This window comes from Lepidochelys kempii, chromosome 2 (assembly GCF_965140265.1).
Source record: "Lepidochelys kempii isolate rLepKem1 chromosome 2, rLepKem1.hap2, whole genome shotgun sequence".
Classification (NCBI taxonomy): Eukaryota; Metazoa; Chordata; order Testudines; family Cheloniidae; genus Lepidochelys; species Lepidochelys kempii.
The window spans coordinates 132,623,923-132,648,268 of NC_133257.1; the positions used below are offsets into that span (position 1 = coordinate 132,623,923).

Sequence of the window (24,346 nt, forward strand, 5' to 3'; positions counted from 1 at the left end):
ATGGAATGATCTGACTGTATGGGATTAATGTATGGCTCTCTGAGATCTGATATGGCCCCTCTAAAGAGGTTGATGTGCGCTCATAGATATTGATATGTATGTTTCTTTTCTTTTCCTTTATTTCTCTCTCACTGGGGCTGAAGTGTTGAAAGGTTATCATCAATTTACTTCCTATTGCCTTAACTTGTTCAAAAAGAGGATCAATGTAAAATCAATCATTTGATCAGTAATTATATTTTTGTAGTAGCTTTATTAGATGGTGCTTTCTTATCGACAAATGTGTCAAGGTTCTGTTGCTAGCAGACAGTTACTATAATTTTAATGTTTGGGGCCCAGGGGTTGTGAGAATCTCAAAATTTCACCTGATCCAACCACCTCCTCTGGTTGTCAAGTGTGTATTTTTGGACAGTTTAAACAAATTCTTCTTTTGGATTGTATGATACTTGTGTGTATTTCTCTCTCCCGTATCTTTTTATATTTTGTTTATTTGCTTATTTAATTCCTCTTTCTGCCTCCCTCTCATCACTCTTCCATGCTGGGAATTTCCTTCCCATGCCTATGGAATATGTACTGGGAAGTGACACCCTCTGCCTAGATTATATAGCTTTAGTTGCTAAGATATGAAAGAGCTGTATGGTACTTAGGAACATCTGCAATTTCTCATTTATTCACAAAACGACTTTATATTTTATCCAGTATATCTTAACAATGATGGCTCCAATAATTTAAAGCATCTCCTGGAATATAAAAGAATTTAATAACCCCACTGAAAGAAAAAAAAGTAATTCAGTACTGAAAAAAGAGAACATTGACATGCTCCACAAGATGCGTCTGACAGAACTTGAAGCTTATAAACTGAAGAGAGATTGGATAGGCCTCTCAGTTTCTAGTTGCTTTAATTCTAAAGTGAGGGGTGTTGCTGTACTAATACATAAAAATTTAATGTTAATATTTTGATCACAGGGTCTGACAATGAGGGTGGATTCACTGTCCTTAAGATTGAAATTGGCAGTTTTATAATCCTCTTTTGCAACCTTTACAGGCCAAACCTGGATGATCCCAATTTTTTTCATAAACGTTTTCTGAGTATAAATGCCATAGTATAGTATAGTATAAGGCCACCATACCCTTATTATAGCTGTTGATTTTAACAAAATTCTAGATCTAATCCTTGATAAATCTTCTCCATTTCCATATAAAAAACATACATAGCTAACTTAGAATGACAAAATGTGTGGAGATCTGGTATTCCTACAGCCAGAGCCTATAGGTTTGGGGTGTTTTTTGTTTTGTTTTGTTTCCTGCAGCTCATTCAACACATTTTAGTTTGGACTATTTCCTACTTTCACAAAACTTGACCAATTCTGTCACTGGTACTATTACTATATCTGACCATGCTTATCTATATATGTCTTTGAGGTCCCCATGTTATGTACCCCCCAACTAAAATGTGGAGATTAAACACATCTCTTCTGTTTGATACATCATTTGGTAACTCTATCCAGCAGGAGTTAACATTTTTTTAATACCAATGCCCCACTGCTTCATCACCTGACACACTTTGGGAAGCCTTTAAAGCTTTCGTCAGAGACTGTATCATCTCTTATGCCTCCTTTAAAAAGAAATGAAGAGAACATGGAATTGATGCCCTTTCAAAGGAAATTAAGGTCTTGGATGTAGACTGCATCTGCCCCCTTCCTAAAGGAACTCAGAACTCTCATTCATCTAAAATACAAAATCAACAAATTTCTGTCCCAAAAGGCTGAGTTTGCTTTCTTCTGTTTGAAGCAAAACTGCTGGGAATCTGGCAAGAAAGATAGCAAGCTATTGGCATATAGATTTAAGCAAAAGGCTAACAGAAATAAGATGGGTGTTATTCATGATAGGAGCAATACATTATATAAAACACAGATATTAATGAAGAATTTCAGCAGTTTTATTCAAAACTATATTTAGCTGAAAAGAGAATCGGCAAAGATGCCCTAGATGACTTTTCTAGTGTATTGTCTCTTCCACAGATCTCTAATTATCAGAAGCAACTTTTAGCTGCTCCTTTAGAAATAACGGAACTAATGCCAGCTGTAAAAGAAATGAAAGTTGCAAAGATTCCTGGTGTTGCTGGGTTCTCAACTTAATTTTACAAAAAGTTCTATGTAACTTTAACACTCAGATTATTGAACATATTCAATGAGGCCAAGAATGAGCAAACTCTCCTGCCTACTCTAAGAGATGTTGTAATTTCAGATATTTCTAAACCTGGGAAAGACCTTGGACTATGTAGAAATCACAGGCCACTTTCTTCAATAAATTGTGATGCTAAGATTTCAGTCAAAGCTCTTGCTATGCAATTGGATGAACTTCTCTCACACATTATACACATAAATCAGGTAGGCTTCCTTCATAATAGACAAAGCTCAGATAATTTGTGTCATCTGACTGATATTATTGCTGCTTCAGGAGATACTAAGGAACCCTTAGCTCTTGTTTATTTCGATGCTAAAAAAGGCCTTTAATCACATAGCCTGTGATTATCTTTTTCATGTGTTAGCAAAATTTGGATTTGGTAAGCAATTTATTTGCTTGGATTAAACTTTTGTACTCTAACCTGACTTTCAGGGTAGTGACCAAAGGAATTATTTCTGCCCCATTTCTGTTACACAGACGAATGAGGCAGGGCTGTCCCCTTTCTCCTCTTCTGTTTGATTTAGATCTAGAAGTTGTAGCCATTGCTATCTAACCAAATCAATATATTTATGATATCAGGGTGGGGGATAACAGAGTCCAACATTATGTTCTATGCGGATGATGCTCTTGTATTTGTATCTAAGCCCAAAGTTACGATTCCTAACCTTCTAACCCAACTGTTTAAAAGTTTGGACACCTCTCAGGATATAAAATTAATTGGAGTAAATCAGAAATCTTAGGCATTAACAACTATGCTCACAAAGGTCTTTTCTTAAATCAGAACTTGTCAGTGTCAATCGTTTTACATAAAATGTATAGGAATACTGATTATACAAAAACAGAATATTCAGGACATTCCTAAGATATAGAGAAAGCCAACAATTGCCCAAGTACCTAACCATTTGGGGAGATGGAACTCCTTAACCCCTCAGTTTGTTGGGTAAAATTAATATACTGAAAATGTCTGTCCTTCCCAGAATTTCATATCTTCTGAGGGGTCTCCCTAGTTCTATTCCTCAAAATTATTTTAAGAAATTCAATAATATTTTCAGAATGTTCCTTTAGGATGCAGGTAAGAAACCTAGACTAATTCTGAACAGCTCCCCCTCCCTCTGGGAGAGTTTGGCTTTTCCAACTTTGAAAATTATGATATCTCCTTTTTATTAAGTCAGGTATCTTTGTGGCTGTTAGCTATGGCTGCAAAAAGTGTTCAGTCTTCTATGATTGTATGAGAATTGGTATATCCTCTCCCTATTTCAGACACTGTAGAATTGAATTATTATGGATTTGAAGACTCCAACGTTTCCACAATAACAGCTGTGAAGCAAGCTTTAGTCATACTTGGCTAGAAAGTTCTTCTTCCATGCATTCTTCCATAAAGAAGCAATCCCATAGAGCAATCCTATTTTTAAAATCAGTGGCAAAACCTTGACTGGGGTGGATTGATGGAGACAGGAATTATGATTGTTTCGCAGCTAATAGGCAATGAAAAAGTTAAAGTATTTGTAGATTTTCAGCAACAATTTGGCTTGCCCTGCCCCTGAGCATGGAAACATCTCCAATTAAAGCATTTACTAATGAATGTGTTTGGACTGGATGCACTGGGAACTCCAGAATTTTTATTACTTTGGAGGAAACTTACTGGATTTACTTGGCCAGCGGTATCCTTTTACAGTTTTCTGTCCCAAAAAATTCTGCCAAAGACTGATAATTGGAGAGTTGCTTGCAAGAGAGATTTGGATACACAACTATCTGTTACCCAATGGAATACAATTGCATCTAATGTTAACAAAAATAAAAGCAACTGTAGACCTGAGACTATGGCTTATTCACCGAAAAAAAAAAAATTATATATATACAGTGGTCTCCACAAAGGCTAATGATAATGGGCCTCATGAATGCTGACTGATGTAGGAAATGTAACTCTCTTGGTAGGTTAGTGCATATGTTTTGGGAGTGTCCTGTGTCAAGAATTTCTGGTATGCAGTAGGTCAAAGGATCACTTTGATATTGGATGCTAAGTTGGAGCCCTCTCCCTTAAATTTCATTCTTGGATATATTTCTGATACCTGCAGATTACCTGGTAACAAAATGGTGTGATTCCAATGTCAGCTTTGGTCACTAAAAAATTAATCGTGATAAAATTGAAAAGTTGATCTTCACCAAATATGTATGCCTGGGCCAGTGATATGGCTGACCTTGCAGCTAACAAATGACTGGCATTCTGCAGAAAGAAAATATCCAAAATATACATAGCAATTTGAGCTGACTTTTTAGAGGTCTATGATTAATGTAGACTCTGAGGATAAATATGTTGCTTCCCCTTGACTTCCTTTATTCTAACCCTCTTTATTTACTTGGTGTATTATATTGAATCTAGTATTTTGGTATATTTGTTGTATTTGCAACTATTATTTATATATTGTAATATATAAAATATATATTAAAAAAAGAAATTGGCAGCTATCACTTTAGGAATATTACCAATGCAAACATTGTCTCTTTGATAATTCTGTTTATTTTTAATTAGTCACAATATCTCAGAGAACTTCTAAAAGTTCAGCTGCTGACATAAGCAGAGTAGAGCAACAAATTAAAATATGCCTAAAGCAACAAATGGATTTTTATTTTGTTTTTGACTTCCATTTCTCTTGTGCTTGCCTGTAGTGTGTCAATAGAATTCTCAATTTGTGTATAATACATAAATTAGTAGTCCACAAAGTGCTCCTACTTTCACCTTCCCCAGAACTCGCACCAGTTCTTAGCTTCTTTGATATTTTCCCTATTCCTGCATTGCATTTCTCAGGGTGGGAACAAAATATAAATCAGAGATGAACAGCACTTTGGAAACAAAGAGGATTGTGATAATGGCCTTGAGTGCAGGATAGTCTGGATTCATAGTCTACAATTCCAAAGTGTAAAGAAAGATTGCTTAGAGCTGTGGGGAATATTCCACACTGAACCTCATACCCACTTGAGCAGAGTCTTGGGTTCTAGCTTCCGTGTATTTCCAAAGCGTAGCTCGTGTGTATACAAGTTCAGTTATCATGAACTACTGTTATTTGTACAGCTACAAAACTAGACAAATTTCCCTCCCCCTCTAAGTTAGCCCCTTAGCAGCCAATCCTCTTATCCCCTGCAAGCCTTGAGACCCACCTTCTGACTTTAGATCTTTTCAGGAAGTAAGGGTGCAGCTTTGTAAAGGTGTCAAGGGCCTTACTGGAATGTACAAAGTATTTTTTATTATGGAACAAGTATAGATAGGTCATTGAACATGAACCATCTAGCCTATTTACAAAGGCTGGTTCACTTCTGGCCTGGTGAACCAACCTGTACAGTTTTCATCATCCTAAGGTTACTGCTTCTGTTCCAGTATATCTGTCTTCTTGTCTCTTTTCCTTTGTCAGAAGAAACTCTCTGTGTTATTTCCCCCATAACCCTTAAATGGATCATTAGCATCTTTCTTTGTACCCCACTGTCTTTGGCCTTCTACATTTGTGGGATTTTTTTGTTTCATGTTAAGTTTTTCCACTTATAAGTTGCACAGTCCATAGTTTCCCTCTCAGTGGCTTCTCCAACTTCTCTTCCTCCCTCAGAAAAGTCACCCAGTGTAAATATAAAAAGCATAGGAAGAAAAGTCATTGAGCAAATGTTTGGCTGAACTTTTGTACATTTATTCACTTTATTCATATTTAGTCACTAGAATGAGATTCTGAACACCAGCTCTGCTACTATCACTGACCTGAGTGGTGAGTTTGGGCAAGTCATTTCACCTTCCTGTGCTCAGTTTCCCCACATGGAGTAAAGATACTGACCTCCTCTGTAAAGCACTTTGAGATCCACCATAGAAAAGCACTATATAACAGCTAGGTATTACCTTTATCAAGGTTTCCCCCATAGTAATAATGAACATTAGAATATATGAACATACTGATACCCCTGGACCTTCTATTCCACCACCACAACACATACTTACAACCTCCTTTGCTTGTATTTATATCTGTAAACCTCCACTGGGAGAAAAAAATATTTATTTTTTGTACACATGGCTCTAATTTTGCTTACTATCTTAGCGATCTTAGACACATTCCAGCTAGGGTTTTGTCTACTTATTCCATGCTGTAAGTACTTTTAGAAAGAATATAAAGTACCAAAATGACCATGATCAAGGGCATTTCTAAATTAGAGACCTTGGTTCTAACTGCTTTTGTGTTTAAACCCATGCCTCTTGATGGTTACTATCTTTTTAAAAAAGAGTTAAAAATGCAAAACTGTGAAAAATGTTGTTGCATTGCATTCTTCCAACTCTTTGGTGTTTACTAATTTATTTTATACAGTATAAAAATGTCAGCTTCTCATTGGGGTGGTGGGGTTAAACTTCGTTCTTTCAAGATTTCTTCACTCTAGTGTTACGTCTGCCAACTTCGTCCATGACTTTTTTATTTCATCTTGTAGCAACCTTGCCTATTTTTTTTTCTTTTGACATCTTTGTGCTTTTTCAGTTTGGATTTCCCCCTGTCTGCAGTTATCTGCTGCCTTATTTCATATCAGACCTCATGTTTCAATGTTCTTTTCTTCACAGCTTTGCCAATAAGCTTCCATGCTTAAATTCTTTCATCATTACTTGGTTGCTACTCGTGTTTTTTGTGTGACTTTAAACCCTTTCTGCTCAGGATGGTTCACTTTTTGCTCTCGTATTAGGTCTCTGATGTGTTTGGCTTTTTTTCTTAACAGACTGCATTTTTGTCACTGCTGTTTTAGCTGCATCATTGGATCACTCACTCTAGGTTAGATTTATGTCAGGGGAAGAAAGGAGGAGGTTATGCTTTCCTGCCCAGATTTAAAGACTGGGCCTCTTCTGGATGTCATCCCAGGCAGATTTACATGGGCAAATACTGTAGGAACTTCTTATTCTGTCTAAATTTACACAGAGTAACTGAGCTTATATGTTGGGGCCTGTAGACACCATCACAACAGAAAAATAATACATCACCAAAAAGAAGTAAAGGGCCATCATCAGTATTCTTAATAGCACTTGCTACTACATGTTTGATTAGCTGTAGAAGATCTGAGGATGACTTGTATTGGGATGAGCCTCATGACTGATGCAACTGTTGATGCTCAGTTGATGGATACGGTGTTACTTGTCACGAAAATGGAATTGCACTACAAGCTTTAGCCCTTAAATATATTCTTGATATTTTTACTTTATTATATTGTCTAGATAACTTTGTGGTGTTGTTTTCTCACCCCATTTTTCTTACAACTTGAAATCAAACCATTCCTACTGTTGACCATTCTATTACAAAATTGCTGAGATGTGCCGAGTACCTGCAACTCCCATTGACTTCATTGCAATTCCAGGAGCCCAGTGCCAGTCAGGATATGGCACTTTTTAAAAAGTCATGTTGCAAATTAAAGTATTTGCCTACATTTTGGTTATGCTGTTTCATCAAAATTCTGGTTGATAGAATGCAATTCAGTTGGATTTTTAAGGCCTGACATTGCATTCTGGAAGATATATGTTCTTAAAATGTCAAATTTGTTGGCTCTTTGGTACAATGATCCTCCTTCACATATTGCAAATCTAGCTCTTGGAGTGGTTTGCAGATTTGCACTACAAAAACACATGGAGTGAAATCCTGGCCTCATTGAAGGCAATGGGAATTTTGCCATATTAAATAAAACATTATTGTATAACATTGTACTTTTGGGTATGAAAATTACTAAAGATCTTGTTCTTGGTGTTAAGGTCAGAACAAGTTAACTTGAATTATCCGAGATATGGGCAGAGTTATTAGATGAACAATGACAGTGTGTAAAGTCCTGGCCCCACTGAAGTCAGTGGCAATTTTGGGAACTGAAATCAATGGGAATTCAGTCCATATCTCTGTTTTTGCTCCTTTAAAGCATACCTCCTTTACCAATCCATTTTGTCTGATCATTGTATCCCTTCCCTAAGGCATACTTGCACTGGACAGCCTCACCACTTTTACATAATGAGTTGCGACATCATAGTCTAATTCCTCTCTCATGTTCGCCCAACTAAGCCCTCCTGAACCTGCTGTAAGGAAGGAAAAAATAATACAAAAACACTTTGCCTTTGCCAATCTGGTGGTGAGGGAAAAATTTCTTCCCAGCCCCTTTTCCCTTGCCCCAAGAAAGGAGCAACTAGTGCAATGCCCACAGCAGAACCTGACAAAACCTGGTATTTTACCACTTTCATGGGTGGTAGGATGGGTGCTGTTCCACTGGTCCAGGTAAAAGAAGGCTTTTTCTGCACCAGCATGAATCTATATAGTCTCCCCTCTCTTATGGTCACCTGTGGATAACAGGTCAGAGACTCCATGCTGCCCCGGTCTGCTGCTGCAGTCAGAAGTCACTTCTTGGCTTTCTAGCCCTTAAAGGGGGCACACTTCTTTTCCAACAAGCCAGACAACAGCCCCCCACTGTTTAATGAGTGGCAAGGTCAATATTATGGTCTTTTGTAGCCAATTCAGCATCATGATAGCCCATCGCCCCATCCGTATGCTAGAATAAAAGAACTGAAATTGTTTGTGAAAAACATTTTAGTAAATGTAAAATGTCATACATGTATCAAAGAACAAGCTCTTCCAACCTCTTGTCAAATAAGCCTTACGAATCTTCCAATTCTTTTTAAATTAAATTGGCAGAGGCCTGTAAAACCTGTGGACCTGTGAACTCGATGAACCTCTTTCCATGGCACAGTCTGTGAATAGAATCTGCAGGCCAGTACTCACCCAGCTTTGGGGAAGAGGTCTCTGAATATAATACATGTAATCTGAATCCCAGTGACATTTAATTTGATCTTTTCAATCAAGTGACACAATTGTAACACAAAATGAGGGGTGCTGCAAAATAAGGTGGAAATAGCATGTACTTTAATGGTGAAACAGTGAATATTAGTGGAGGGATCTTGATTTTTTTAATAAAATGTCATAGCTGCAGAGTCTCATTAAGGCTACCTCCCCAGACAATGCATGGTAAAAACTAAAATTTTATCAGCTTATTTGGAGATGTCTTAAAACAAATCTTTTTGTATTGCATACACTTTTAGGTGTATTTTGGAATAAGGTCTGTGTCACAAAATCAAAAGCAGCTGTACAGATTTGCTGTGTTTCTTGTGTAGTACTTCTGTTGGGGTTTTCTTGCAGACTATTTGACACCGTTTTATTTATTGCTGAGGGGTTTTCTTTCAGTTTATTTTAAGTGTGCAACACCCTAGCACCTCAGTAACAGAGGGGATAGATTGTATCATTATAAATATTATTTCCCCACTCTCAGGCTGTTTTGTAGGAACATACTGTCAGTGGGTGTTAATGACTTCAAAAGAATCATCTATTTGTGTTTTTATACATGGGGCCTGATCATGGATTTATGGGCAACAAAGCAGGCAGGCATCATACCACCAAAAGAGTGGGAGGAATTCTGCTGGGCAGCCAGCCTGCCTCAGAGCAAAACCCACAAAAGTGGCACCTTGACCTTTAAGTGCGGAAGGAGATTTAAGAGGCAGTTTTATATATTGCAACCAGTGGAAATGGAGACAAAGATAAATGTATTTAGCTAAGTCATCTAAGAAAGCACCAATAAGCACAGTGAACAGTCCACTGGACTGGGACGTGGGAAACACATTCAGTTCCTGGCTCAGTCACAGACTTCCTGTGTGATCTTGGGTATGTCAATTAATCTACCCTTTGCCTCAGTTACCCACATGTAAAAATGGGATAATATCTACCTCACAGGGTGTTGAGAATGAAATCCATTAATGATTGCCAAGTATTCCAGTCCCATGGTGATGGGGGTCACATACGTACATAGATCTTGCTGCAGGCATGGGTGAAATGTTAGGATAGAGAGACAGATGAGATCAATGTTTAAAGTGTTGGCACAAAGAGCTTGATAGAGAAAGGGCTGGCTTATTGAATCAAAACCAAGTAAGTAATACCTACCCAACCTAGCCATACTCATGACCCCTCCCCACCATGGAAAACAACTAGCCATGTGGGCTGGAACGTGCCATTCTATCTATATTCCTGCACCTGTATCCCTTTTTCAGTGACATCTACCTAGTTCTCTTGGTGTGCCCCTTTCCCAAAGCATTGTTAGCAGAGTCTTGAAGCATCACTAAGCCAACCCAGCTGTTCAGGCCCTTTAACAGGACTCTTAACAATATGTATGCTCTTTCCTGCTTCAATTTCCTCCATTCCTCAGGAAAAATTCATACTTTCCTCAGTTCATCCTAACTGGATGGACTTCAGCACACCATAATCTTGGTCAGTTGTTCTTTCTTAGCATTCTTCAGCACCCACTGAGCTTCTGAGACCATATATATATGTTTGCTTCAGTATGTCCTGTACGCAGCAGCTCAACACCTAAACAAAAATATTCCAATCAGAAAGAGTCAGGCAGTGAACAGACTTTAATAGTGATGTGAAAGCCACTTCCAAAAAAGAACTGCCCCAACACATGTGTGTGCAAGATCTTCCTGCCTGTAGTGTTGGTTAAACAAAGCTTGTGAGGCTATCTATGTAACAGTATCATCTGTTGACTCCCAGTAATATTACAAAATCATCCCCCTGTTTTCTCCTCCCTGCCCTTAATCACTCCACTCTTACAGAGATACATCTCCATTATCATACATATTCACATACACGATGACCCATCTCCTCGGCTCTGCCAGTGATACCAGACTCATCAGCTCACTTACAAGTTTCTCTTGAAAACGTCGCAACACTCCCTGAACTGATCTCTATGGCCACTATCCTCCTCTTTCATATTGCTCCTCAGGATTCATCTCTGCTCACAATGTCTTTAAGAAATCAATCAGTTAAGGATGGATTTGGTACCATGTTGGTGGGGATAAGTGACTCTTGTTTATAATAACTAAAAAATACTTCTGTAGATGTGTATATGTATATAAAAATGTATCGATTCCCTCTTCCACTTGACTTCTTAGAAGATTTCATGCTGTTTGGAGTAGGAACAGTGTCTTCTTATGTGTTTGCACAACCCCTGGCACTGGGATTGGCAACCTTTGGCACGCAGCCGGTCAGGGAAATCCGCTGGCAGGCCGGGCTGCTTTGTTTACCTGCAGCATCTACAGGTTTGGCCAATCGCAACTCCCACCGGCCACAGTTCACTGCTGCAGGCCAATAGGGGCTGCGGGAAGCGGCAGCCAGTACATCCCTCGGCCCACGCCGCTTCCCGCAGCCCCCATTGGCCTGCAGTGGCGAACCGCAGCTGGTGGGAGCGTGCCAAAGGTTGCCAATCCCTGACCTAGCACAATGGGGTCCTGATCCTAATGAGGGCCTCTGGGTGCTACTATCATATAAATGTAAAATTAAAATAACCCCTTAGTATTATTAACTGCGGAGCATGCCAGCTGGACCTGAGGAACTTTTAAGTAATGAAATTCAACATGAACTTCCTCTCCCCTCTTTTTTGTTCTGCTAGGACTCGAATCCATTTGCCTGTTCCCTCCCTTTAGCTGAGTGTCACCTTCTAACTTCCCATGCCCCCTACCCTAGCTCACTCTGTCAACTCTCACCTCCACCTTGAATGTCACACAGCTGGTGCTTTTTGGCCACCCTCTTCTCCTCGCTCAGATCTCTCCTGATAACTCACTTCTGCTGTGAAGCCTATAAGAAACACAGTCAGTTAAATTGAAGGGCCTTATTCTCGTTTATGCTAAAGAACTTTTACACAACTGTGGTAGTGGAAAATGGGACTTTAAGTGGATATAAGTTACATGTGCACCCCCTTTCAGGTCCCTATACACTACCCAGATGGTACAAAGTGTCCTTAAGTGAGAATGAGACCCAAAAACTTTATCAAAGTAAATTAAGTCATCAAGAAGTGAACTGGCAAATGGCAAAGCTGGCACATGATATTTATGTAACCCTGCCTAATCCCACCACACTCCCCCCTGTTGTTTTCCTCTGTCACACACCTTTGTCCTGCCATGTTTAAATTGTAGAATGTAAGCCCTTTGAGGCAGGGACTGTCTGTTTGTTGAGGTGTCTCTCACACCCTTGGGCATGACAGAAACAATAAATCATAATTATTCTTCATTAAGCCAGGGTGTCCTGCTTTTTGTGATTATAGATAACACAGCCAGTATCCTGACCAGACGGAGGAGATTCAGTCGAACTACTCAAGATGTCTACTACCTCCCGATTTTGATTTCTGATAGTGGAATCCCTTCTCTCAGCAGCAGCAGCACCCTTACAATCAGGGTCTGTGCATGTGAGAGAGATGGGCGCGTTCGGACCTGCCATGCCGAAGCTTTCCTTTCCTCAGCCGGTTTGAGCACAGGAGCCTTAATTGCAATTCTGCTCTGTGTCATCATTCTTCTGGGTAAGCCACTCTCTTGGTTAAATACTGATATCCTTTCATTAGCCTTCAGAACGTGGCAGTAGCGGCTTTTACTATCATGCGTTTCTGAATCAGGGATTACTTGTGAAAAGAGGTAATTAGAAATATAAAGCTGTGGTTTTATAGATAGGTTTTGCTAAAATTATTAGGAAAAATGCCTGTAAAGCATACTGGTGAAAAACTGGCATCCTGTAGAAAAAAATGTCCAGAGGTCAGAGTAATTAGCATTGAAGATCTTCCCAGGTAATTTGAAAAGGTTTCAGAAAGCCATTGACTCAAGGATCATCACTAGAACAGCTGGAAAAATGATAAAGAAGAGAGATGAGGAAAAGAGTTTTGAATTGCATTACTCTGTAAGAAGCACTATTAATACTGTACAAAAGCCACTTTCTAATTACCTCTGTGAGATGAGCTGATATCAGTGCACAACATAATCAAGAGGGGCAGGGGACATATAAAATGACAAAATGATTCCATTAGATAAATGTCCGTGGATATGCATTTTCTCTATTTTCCCAGACCAATTTTAATTTACCCATTACTTAATATTCTCATTTGGCAGAGATACAACATGTTGTACGTAAACATCATTGTACTATCCATGTGTTTTTATGCATTCTAACAGAGAATGTTTGAAACAATGGGATTTGTCCTGTGACCCACGTACATCCCTTAAATCAATGAATTTATCTTCAAAGCCTGTGCTCTTTCTACTGATTCCTTTCACCACAGCTTCTCAGCCATTTCCTGGGTTTTAGAGTATAACTTTAAAATGTACAGAAACGCACTTGAGTTATGTTATCAACATTTCAGTCACAATATGTGCAAATACATGGACATGGAAATGAAAGAGCATTTTGTTATTGTTTTTTCCAAAAGGAAAACACAAAACCTTGAAGATTTTAAGTTGATAGCTAATTGATTATTAATTTTATTAGGAATTGGGCATCCAGATCCCTTATGCAGTGTTGAAAAATCTCATCTTTCGTATATTAAGTGAAGATTTTCAAAGCAGGAATCAGGCACCCCAATCTCATTGATACTTAATCAGGGTTGGACACCCAACTGCCCTTTGTGCCATTGGAAATTTCCCTCTTAGTCATTATAGGCACTGCTTGCTATATTCTGGCAGGCTGCTGTGCCAACAGGGAACCCCACTGATTTAAGTGGGACTCCACATGGGTACAGCAGACTGTCTGCATATGACAACTTGCAGAATCGGGGCCTTATTGACAATAGAGCCTGTTCTTCCACCAATGGGCTGTGCATGGGAGGTAAACTTTAGCTGTACTCACAAAAACCTCTAGTTTATGTGTATTACATATTCTTCCAGTGTTTTACATTATGTGTGCTCAGTTTTATGACACACAGGAACACACAGGCAATCTGAACGTTACAAGGGTCCATAATGGGAAATGGAAATTTGAAACGTATGTGTTGAGTAGTGGAGCTGTTGAGGGACATGGTGAGGAGTAGGGTTGTAACTAAAGCTTGGTATTAACAAAAGTGGCCTGATGTTACCAGTCCTGAGTAGCCACAATTTCCAGTGAAGTCAGCGCAAGCTGCAGGTGTTCTGCACCTCTGAAAAGCAGGATGCCCTTATTTAGTTGCCTTTGGTGGATTTTAGTGGCTGGATTTTCAGCAGATGTAAATTGGCACAGCTCAGTTGGACACCAGCTCCATTTCAGCTGCAAATCTGTTCTTTGATGCCCAAATTTAGGCATCCAGGTTTGAAAATATTGGCCACGGGGTATACAAACATACTGCTGAGTTAATCATAACTCCGTTGAAGCCAAACATCATAATGCAAGAATCCAAATAGCAGTCCGCAAGTGTCTGATCCGTTTTTATTTGGGATTTCGTATTTGTGACCCATGTAAGAGATATGTTGCTTATTTCATATGTAATGCCTGTAAACCTAACCTAATACCTGCAATTTTCTCTTTAGCAATTGTGGTCCTTTTCATTACATTAAGACGCAGCAAAAAGGAGCCCCTGATCATTTCCGAGGAGGATGTTCGGGAAAACATTGTCACGTATGATGACGAGGGTGGTGGAGAGGAGGACACTGAAGCATTTGACATCTCAGCCCTACGGAACCCATCAGCTGCTGAGGAGCTGAAGTATCGGAGGGATGTGCGTCCTGACGTGAAGCACGCACCTAGGCACCAGCCTTCTTCAAGTCTGAACAGTATAGATGTTCATGAATTTATTAGACAAAGATTGGCAGAGGCAGATCTCGATCCCAGTGTGCCTCCCTATGACTCCATACAAACATATGCATATGAGGGTCATAGATCAGAAGCCGGATCTATCAGCTCTCTGGATTCAGCCACTACACACTCTGACCAGGATTATAATTACCTTGGTGACTGGGGACCAGAGTTTAAGAAGCTAGCTGAACTCTATGGAGAAATAGAATCAGAAAGAACAACTTAGTTACCATTCCTGGAACAAGAAGTGTTTTAGTTCCCAAACTGGAGCGAACCACAGCAGCGGTAACAATAAATGAATACAGTACTTGGAACTGAGCAAGTTGTACACAGTTACTGTAGAAACAAGTGCCCTTTTCATATTTGAAACTGGGTTCTTCAACTGGAAGAAAATCAAATTTTGAAAAATACAGAAAAAGAAAGAAACAATTGTCCTTTGTGTATATTTTTTAATTGCTAAATAAAGTCTGTGATACCATATCCATAACAATACCTAAAATAAATGAAGCAATGACATTTTTATTGCAATATATTTAAACATGCCAGAAAAACAGTAAGTCTATGGTGGTGCCTGTGGTGAGGATTGTTCACTGGAGAGCTTATGCAGGTAGTTGTGACATTGCATTTCTAGCTCTGCACTAGGCTTGGGATCCCAAACTGAGATAACCAATGGGGATCGTTACTGCTGTGATAAATGCCAGCAATCCATTCCTTTACAGAAGGGATACGTTGGAATTATCCACTCAAATGGCCCTTTGGTGGGCCCCTATTAGTAACACATTGAATCTTATTGAAACATCAGGCTGCAGTGCAGGTATGTAGTTTCGTTGTGCCCTCCCTCAGTCTATTCCTCGATAACAAACCAATGGAGATAGGGGTAACTGGCTGCCTGCACAAATATGCATGCAGCCCATAGTCACAAGCCCTGCACTGTTATTGAGTGGTGTAGAAGCTGTTGCTTCCATTCTCTGTTTCTTTTTTTTTAACCTTTCCACAGGGACCTTGTTCATCTAAATGGAATGGTATAAAATATTCTCTATGCAGTGAAGCAGATGAGACATAGACTTTCTCAATAAAAAGAACCGCACAGTACATTTTAACCTATGCAGTAGTTTGGGTCACTGTGCATCCTTGGGGGTCAGTGAATGAAGCTAACTAGGCTTACATTCCTCTGTGTCTGGGGCTCCAATGGTCAATTTGTGATGCGAGGACTCTCCTATGCCATGTTTATTTTGCATGTGTTACCCAAAGAAAAATAGACCTGCTGGTATGATGTTATCTGAATGTGGAAACTGAGACAGCAAGGAGTTTAAGACAATGTTCCTGTGTTTTTTAATGATAGTTACATTAATTATTATTGCCCAAAATGCTGAAGGATCTTAGAAGTATCTCCCTCCAAGCACAGCAAAGTTTTTGACTAATTTAAGATCTGGCGGGTACACAAATCTATTAAAATCAGTGGAGGTGGAAAAAAATTGTAATGTAGAAATTCCATTACTGGGGTACATGTAAGTTGAGTAAATCAAGATATTCAATTTCTAATTGTTTATCATTGTGGAATTTGCTTTTTCAGCATTTTAACACTTAATCCAACCTCCCACAGTTTTTTGATGGCTAGTGTTTTTAAAGTAAGTTTCTTCTGCTCTTCATCTTTCTCACACTCAGACTATAAAAGGACCATGATCATGATTAATGACCTTTAAGGTACAGCCCAGAGCTAGGAGCAGTGTGGAGCTGCATAGACCCTGGTGGAGCTCAAAAAGATGGAATTCCTCCCCAAGATAGGAGTGGCGGAAGCGCCCTAAAAGTGGGGGGCCATAGACACCCGAAATGTGGGCCCGTCCCCAATGCCACGCTGCCCCCTGCACCGCCCTTGCACCACCCCTCTACCCCAAGCCCCCACCCACACACTGCCCCTTCTGCCAAGACCCTGGCCCTGCACCTCCTCTTCCCCTGAGACCCTGCTTCTGCACCACCGCTTCCCACCCCATTCTGGTACCCCTGTCCCAAGCTCCCTATTGCACAGGGGAAGACTGGCTGCTGCTATGCTACTCTACAACAGTCCTGTTCTGCAGGTAGTTGTGGAGGGGTGGAAAAACCATAATCCCACCTTCTTCCCACCCTTCCCTGCGCCTTTGGGCTGCTGTATGCCCTCTGGTGAGTAGAGACGGAAGCACTTCTAGACTTTCCCACCAAGCAAGGACCTCCGTTGTATATGGCCTTTACATGAGCCACATAAGGCAATCAGAAGGCTCCTTAGGACCTTCCTTCCCCACAACACACCTGAACAAGGGCCAGAAACAAATGGGACCCTAATCATCAGCTCACACTTAACATTACTTTCGATTTCTTGATTTTTTTTTGCCAGCCCCTCATGACATTATTGAAGAGTGCTTTCAAGTTTACAAGGCCTACTGGGCAAATGGGCAGGAAGCTCACGCATTTTGAAAGAGAACTGATGAAGAGCTCTGTGTCAGTTTGAAAGCTTGTCTCTCTCACCAACAGAAGTTGGCCCGATAAAAGATATTACCTCACTCACCTTGACACTTTGAGACAAACATTGAAAACTCCTTTAAGCTATTTGCCGCAGCACTTCTCACAAGCTTCTGTTAGCCACTTTCTCATCACCTCCTATCCCCAAGCACAAGTAATATATTTTTTAAAATGTTGATGTGCTAAAATGAATTTGAACACAACAGGAGTATATAAAAGCACAGCAGTTGTAACAAGACCTGTTTGGGAGGAAAAGTGGAAAAAAATTACAAGAGCAAATTTTCTGTATCTTTTTTTATTTTGAAATTCAAAATTTCAATGCGATTTGAAAAAAAATTGGTCTACTTTAGTTGCAATGTGAGGGCGATTCAGGGCCGGCTCTAGGTTTTTTGCCGCCCCAAGTGGAGTGCCACCAAAGCAAAAAAGAAAGTGGGGGGCCGAGTGCCGCCGAAGCAAAAAAGGGGAGAGGGGGACGGAATGCCGCCCCTTGAAAAGTGTGGCCCAAGCACGTGCTTGGTTTGCTGGTGCCTAGAGCCGGCCCTGGGTCTATTTAGTCCGGCATCCTGTCTCAATTTGTGCCCAGTGCAGGATGTCTCAGAAGAGAAGTCTTCATAGGATCTTATTCAAGCTGACATCCCTGTTCAGGACAATATTGAAATATGTGCTTAATATAAAGTGATTTCAGTGGGAGTTAAGCACATGCTGTGCCCATGGAGCACATGCTTACGTGCGTTCCTGAACTGAAGCCATAATTTATTCAGTGGTGCAATAAATGATCTGGAGGCGTTTCTTGCCGATTTAAATGACTATCAGTTTATGACACCATCTGTATTATTTGTATAGCACCAACAGAGTGCTAGGGTAAGGAAACAGAGTGCTAGGGTAAGGAAACTAGGGTAAGGAAAGACAAAAGCTTTCAAAAGCTATAGTACCCATGTTTCCTAATATATTACACCTGCTTCATTATTATATTACAGGTTTGAGACATGGAATCTAGGGCAGTTTAATCTGCAAAAACCTTCCCCTCTGCCCCCAAAGAGGAGAAATGACTTGCCGTTTGAGTTGTGTAATATTTGATAGGATACTTTTGTATGAATTGCGTCATAGATACATGAAGGTTTAAAGCCAAATAAAAGTGAAGCGTAGTGACACAGGCAGATGGACTTTCCTAATGCTCATATTCTGACATTGAGAGTAGGGGGTCACCTTTCAGAAGACGAGAAATCCCTGTTTGACCATTTGTAATGTTCCATGTACCATTGCTGCTATGCTGCACATATACTGTACACAGGATGTGTGGAATTCTGAGGTGTTTAAAGTGCAAATTCTGCTGTGGGGTTATTGAGACTCGGCTTCACTGATGCTTCTGTGCGTTGTTTCATATCTCCTAGCAACTATGATCTCCAAATGTGCTTTTATATCATTATAAGTCTGCATGCTATGCTTACTGTCGTTTACTCAAATAAACATCACAGTGCTGTGTTGTTTGCATGACAAAGAGCAGAATACCAAATCTTCAGAGACACAGAGAAGGATCTCAAGGTGGAGATCAAATAGGTTTGCCAGATTTCCCCTTGTTACCTTTCCATTTTACCCTTGATTTTCTTGTCCCAGGAACAAACTACAACTATACTTGATGCTTTCTGTGTTAACATGATTAAACTGAAAGAAAAAGCTAACTCTCTGTGTCAAAGAAGCCATGATCATTTTGTCACACTATTGATTTAAGCAAAGGTTACATAGAGTGAAAATATTGTGTTGAAATCTTTTCTAGTTGTGGTTGAGTCTGATTCTACAGACGTCACTTAAAACTTTCTTGGATCTCTTGTATTAGTCATGTTTTTAAACAATTTACTCTGAGCCCAAACATTAATTCTATTGCAGCTCTGCCAGCTTAAGCACTGGAATGTGCTCAACTTTTACTAAAGCTGGATGATCCTGAATCAGAATAAAGCTATATGGCTATAATAATAGTTAAGTGCCATATTACAGGGGTTACTTAAGGCTTTCTAATTATTTCTGCAAAAGCTGTCTGATATTTACATCCAACCAATTAATCATATTAATTCAAACAGGTCTTTTTTGTTTGCAAGGTGCTGGGTGAGGGCACTCAGCATGTTGTAAGCATGGTTTATAATCTGGGAAAATGAACAGCGCACATACAGGGGTAAAGAATAGAATCTAAAAGTGCCCTGCCAGGTTAAAAATCACAGAGCTTCATCCATTGCCTATTGAAGTCAATGGAAAGATTATCATAGACTCATTGGCATGGCCGGTATTAGGGGGTAGGAAACAGGGCAATTGCCCAGAGCCCCATATAGGGAGCCTCACGAAGCTAAGTTACATCATCTTTACAGAGTTACTGTGGGTAAATGTAATGCGAATATTACAATAATTTAATCTCTAAAAGTACGGTGGGGGTGGGGGGGAGAATTACACTGAAGCAGAGGTTTTGAAAGTGTGGGGTATGCCTCTTCAGGGGGTGGGGACGAAAGTTTGCAGGGTAGGGGTGAGCGGCAACAACAAGTGGCTCAGTCTTCAGCCCTGGGCAGCAGGGCTTGAGCTTCAGCTTGAGCATAGTTGGGGCCCACTCCTTAGTTTTTGCCCTGGGCTCCAGCGAGTCAAACTCCAACCCTGCATATTGTTGTTGGATTTGGCAACAGATCAGTTTCTTTATCGGTGCTACTATTAACACCTTGGATGTTTTAAACTGAAAAAAAAAAAAACAATTAAAAGTCCAAAATAGTTTCCACTCTCTAATGTACTTTGTTTATTTTTAGCCTTGCTTTCAGCTTGGAACATGTCAATCATTGTAATCCATTTTGCTTTCAGATTTGAAGTTGCTGCTATGTTTGAATTGCAAATACCGCAGGATAATACTCATTGCTGTAACAACTATTTCTATTGGTACTTTTTAAAAAATGCAATGTTTCTGTTGGTCTTAGGCTTTGTAAAACCTCATTTTACAAAATTTTAATGTCAACCACATTGGAGTTAACTGTGTCCTGTAAACTCCTCTATACACTGTCATACGAAAGAATAATGAAGGAAACTTTAAAAATCTAGAGGAGAATAGCAAATTGCGCTGCATAAGGTAATTGTTTTGGGATTGCAGTGTACTCCGGATCTTGTACTTGCCATTCATATAAAAGAGCACAATGCATTCTGAGGAACATTAAAAGCAGCATTGCAAGTATTAGGATATTCTTACTTTTCCAAAGTCACCAAATATATATATATTTTTTTAACAAAAGAGAAATGTCAAAAGTATAATATTATATTGAATTAGGTTACAAATACCTCCTTAGCAAGTGTTACCATTAGAGATTGTTACATTTTTCTTTGAATAAACAAAAGGGATCAAATCTTTTATTCGTATTTTTCAAATAAACTATGCCGTTTGCCATGGTGATGGGTTATTGCATTCCTCATCACTCCTGAAACACAGTGGGATATTTGCATGTAACCCCATATATTGTATGCGCTGATGAAATATAACCATTTAAAGGCACTTCACATTTAAAAATAGGATATGCTCTAACAGTATTAGTGAGGTCGATGTATGTCAGCAATGCTATAGTAACTTTAATTTCACCCAAATCACCATTGTTCTGAAATGGAACCAGGGCTTCTTAGATGAATCAATGACCAAAATATAATAATTTGTGAAACCATTTGTGAACCATTCACAAATATATATAAATGATCAAAGTGATTAAAACAGTGAATTGCACATACATGGATCCATGATCACAGCAGGGGTTATTATGGTTGCTTATTACTGATGTGGAAGAAAATAAAGGCAAGAATACGCATAGCCACCCTTAGGCACATGTATGTGTATATGCATGTGCAGCAATCATTCTTTCCCAAATGAATTCATTATTGGCTGTTATGGTGACAAGCTGCCTTGCTTTAGACAATTCTCATAGATGCCTTCAGAAAAATTGTAAGAATGGCTTTTGGGGACAAGGTACCATCCAGTTGTAAGATACAGATATTTTAGGCCTGGATCTAGAAAGGAAGTTTAAGGGAGAAACTGATCATTTTTTAAAAAAACATTTAGGGATACCTTAGACCCTCTTTAAAGTTTAATATCCTCTGTATCCTTCCTTCTCGGCACAGCCAATTTGTAGGCCCACCCCACTTATTATATTTTAATTTTAGGGTTTCCCCAACTTGGTTCTATTTCCCCTGTGCTGGTTGGAATATAAATCATTTGTATGCAGTTAGGGATGAACTCAGTGATGAGCTGCCAAAATCTTAACAACGGGTTCCCTCCTCACCCCACGAGGGGGTCGTTGCCCACCCCCGCCCTCTGGGACTCCTGTGTTCCTTCAGACTCTAGTTTTGTGAAAGAATAGTAGTTTATAGAGAGTGCTTTCATCCAAGGATGTTAACATGCTTTACACTCAGTAATTAATTAATCTTCACAATATCCTTAAGCATGAGGAAAGCATTATTGGACCCATTTTACAGATTGGGAAATGAAGGTTAAGTGATGTGTCCAAGGTCACACAGTGAAGATGGAGGAGCCAGAAATTAGTAGCGTTCTCACTCCTGTGCTTTAACCAGAAATCCAGACTCTGACTTGAACTGAAACCACTGATTCATAATCATATTTCAATTCACTTATTAATTACACACACACTCAGTTACTATTATTGATAAAGGATGTCAATAATAATAATTAATGCACTCTCATTAGGCCTGATCTGAGCTTGCTGAAGTCAGTCTGAGTCTTTCCTTTGATTTCAATGGGATTTGGAACAGGCGCATTAGGCCAGATTTTTAAAGGTATTTAGATGCTTAAAAATGGTGTGACGAAGCGGGACTGTTCTTACTGTTTCCTCTGAATAGGGTTGGGGTGCCTCAGTTTCCCCTATGCAGTTCTTAAGTATCTAGGTGGTGGGATAAGGGTGTATGATCATTGCAGAGCCCTAGAGGGCAGGTGTGTGCAGGGTCTGTACACAGAGAATGGCCGACACCCTGTTTCCTGGCAACTGATGGCCTGGGCCCTTCCCCCCTGCAAGGTGAGAGCTAAAGGGTTGGAGAACAAAGGAATTAGGTGACCTCCTGGCCTGGGAAAGGGACAAAGCCCAGAAGAGGAGGGGCTGGAGGCAGTTTCAGTTTGGGGCTGGCTGGGGACAAAGCGTGAAGTGCAGACGTAGTTGTCTGGCTCCTGCCCCCCAACTCCGCAGTCAGACGGGACTCTCAGCCAGCCAGTAAAACAGAAGGTTTATTAGACGACAGGAACATGGTCTAACACAGAGCTTGCAGGTGCAGAGAACAGGACCCCTCAGCTGGGTCCATTTTGGGGGGCAGTGAGCCAGACAACTACGTCTGCACTTCACGCCTCATCTCCAGCCAGCCTCTAACTGAAACTGCCTCCAGCCCCTCCTCTTCTGGGCTTTGTCCCTTTCCCGGGCCAGGAGGTCACCTGATTCCTTTGTTCTCCAACCCTTTAGCTCTCTTGCAGGGGGGAAGGGCCCAGGTCATCAGTTGCCAGGAAACAGGGTGTCGGCCATTCTCTGTGTCCAGACCCCTGCACACACCTGCCCTCTAGGGCTCTGCAATGATCATACACCCTTATTCCACCACCTAGATACTTAAGAACTGCATAGGGGAAACTGAGGCATCTCCACACTATTCAGAGGAAACAATAAGAACAGTCCCGCTTCATCACAGATGGGTACCAAGTACTTTTGAAGATCCCAATAGAAGCCTATCTGCCTCTTTAGGAACCTAAACAATTTAAAAAATCGGATCCATTGTAAATGATAAATCAAGCGTGGTCTGATCAATTGACGGCAACTGCAAGGGAAATATTTATTGTAGTTAACCTAGCAATAGATTGGTTCAAATCTGATTTATTTGGATCTATGGTCTATCATGCATAATTAGAACAAATTCCAGGATAGAAATACAATCATAAGCTCACAGGTGTTGAAGCAGAAAAACACTAAATTTTCAAATAGTGGCTGACCATTATTATTAATTACTTATTTGAACTGCTCTAGCAAATGATAACATTTAATGCTGACCTTTATGAATACTCTATATCTTTGTGCTTACAATGACTGAGTGTACACATAGAAATTCCCATTTGTGTGCACAAATGCAGGATTTATGCACGATAATGTTGCATATGCATTTTGGAAAATGTCTAGCTACTCCCCCTCCCCCCCAGCCCGGCCCCACGCATATGCATAAGATTGTACCCTGCAGGGGGAAAAACAAAACTGTAGTGCACATGTAAAATCATTTCCCTTGGTCATTTGTGGCATTTTTAAACTCCTCTGGTTAGAATTATAAGATGTTTTTGATTGTTCAAATATGTAAAAGTGGCATGCGCCATAATGTATAGCTATGGGTTTGAGTTGTAGGTCTTAATTGGCATATGTATACTCTTGGGAACATGCCAGTTTTCACCTGGTTTTGTGTCAACACAAACCATACATCTGGCCAGGTTCACTGGAATTTGGATGGGGCATCACTCAGAAGATATATTCACCAAAGCATCTGATGAATCTGGCCTGAGGTCTCCATTTGTAACAGAACATGAAACTAGGTGAGTTCTGCATGAGCTCATTGCAAACATTTCACTCAACTTGTGTGAAAAGCCAGGAGAAAGGAGGCAGCATACAAAGCATGGAACATGAATAAATAGATTGCTTACTCTTCAAGGCATACACCAGATTTATCATATTACCTGTGGAGATAAAGTGTTGGATAGCTTTGACATACAGCTCCTACATCCCATTCACCATGGTTATATCAGTTAAATGGTTATGTCAAAGTGGCACATTCAGGGTGCAGCTGTGATGCTGGGCAGCTGTGTGGATTTGAACTCCAGCAGCCACTTGTCCAGGTATTTTTAAAAGGAAAGAACACCAGGTGACCTATAAGGTGGTCAGGTCAAATGTTCCACTTCAGATGTGCTGAAGAACCTGGTCACTCTGTCTTGCAGGGTTTTATGTACCTGTGATGGCCAAGTAGAGGCTGCAGTTGGCTATTTCTGACTAGGGAAATGAAAACTCTCATATTCCATAAGTGAAAAG

General features: G+C 40.0%; 1 protein-coding gene across 4 annotated transcripts in view; it reads left to right on the forward strand.

Annotated features, from left to right (window-relative positions):
• The window catches only part of CDH18 (cadherin 18), an 839,398-nt gene extending 819,708 nt beyond the window's left edge, over window positions 1-19,690 (forward strand). For all 4 annotated transcript variants that reach the window (XM_073332278.1, XM_073332279.1, XM_073332277.1 and 1 more), the window contains 2 exons: window positions 12,310-12,561; window positions 14,528-19,690. In XM_073332278.1, coding sequence (XP_073188379.1) covers window positions 12,310-12,561; window positions 14,528-15,018 — 743 coding nt within the window. In that variant the 3' untranslated portion in view covers window positions 15,019-19,690. The remainder of the gene's footprint in view (window positions 1-12,309; window positions 12,562-14,527) is intronic.
• Window positions 19,691-24,346: the final 4,656 nt, after the last annotated feature.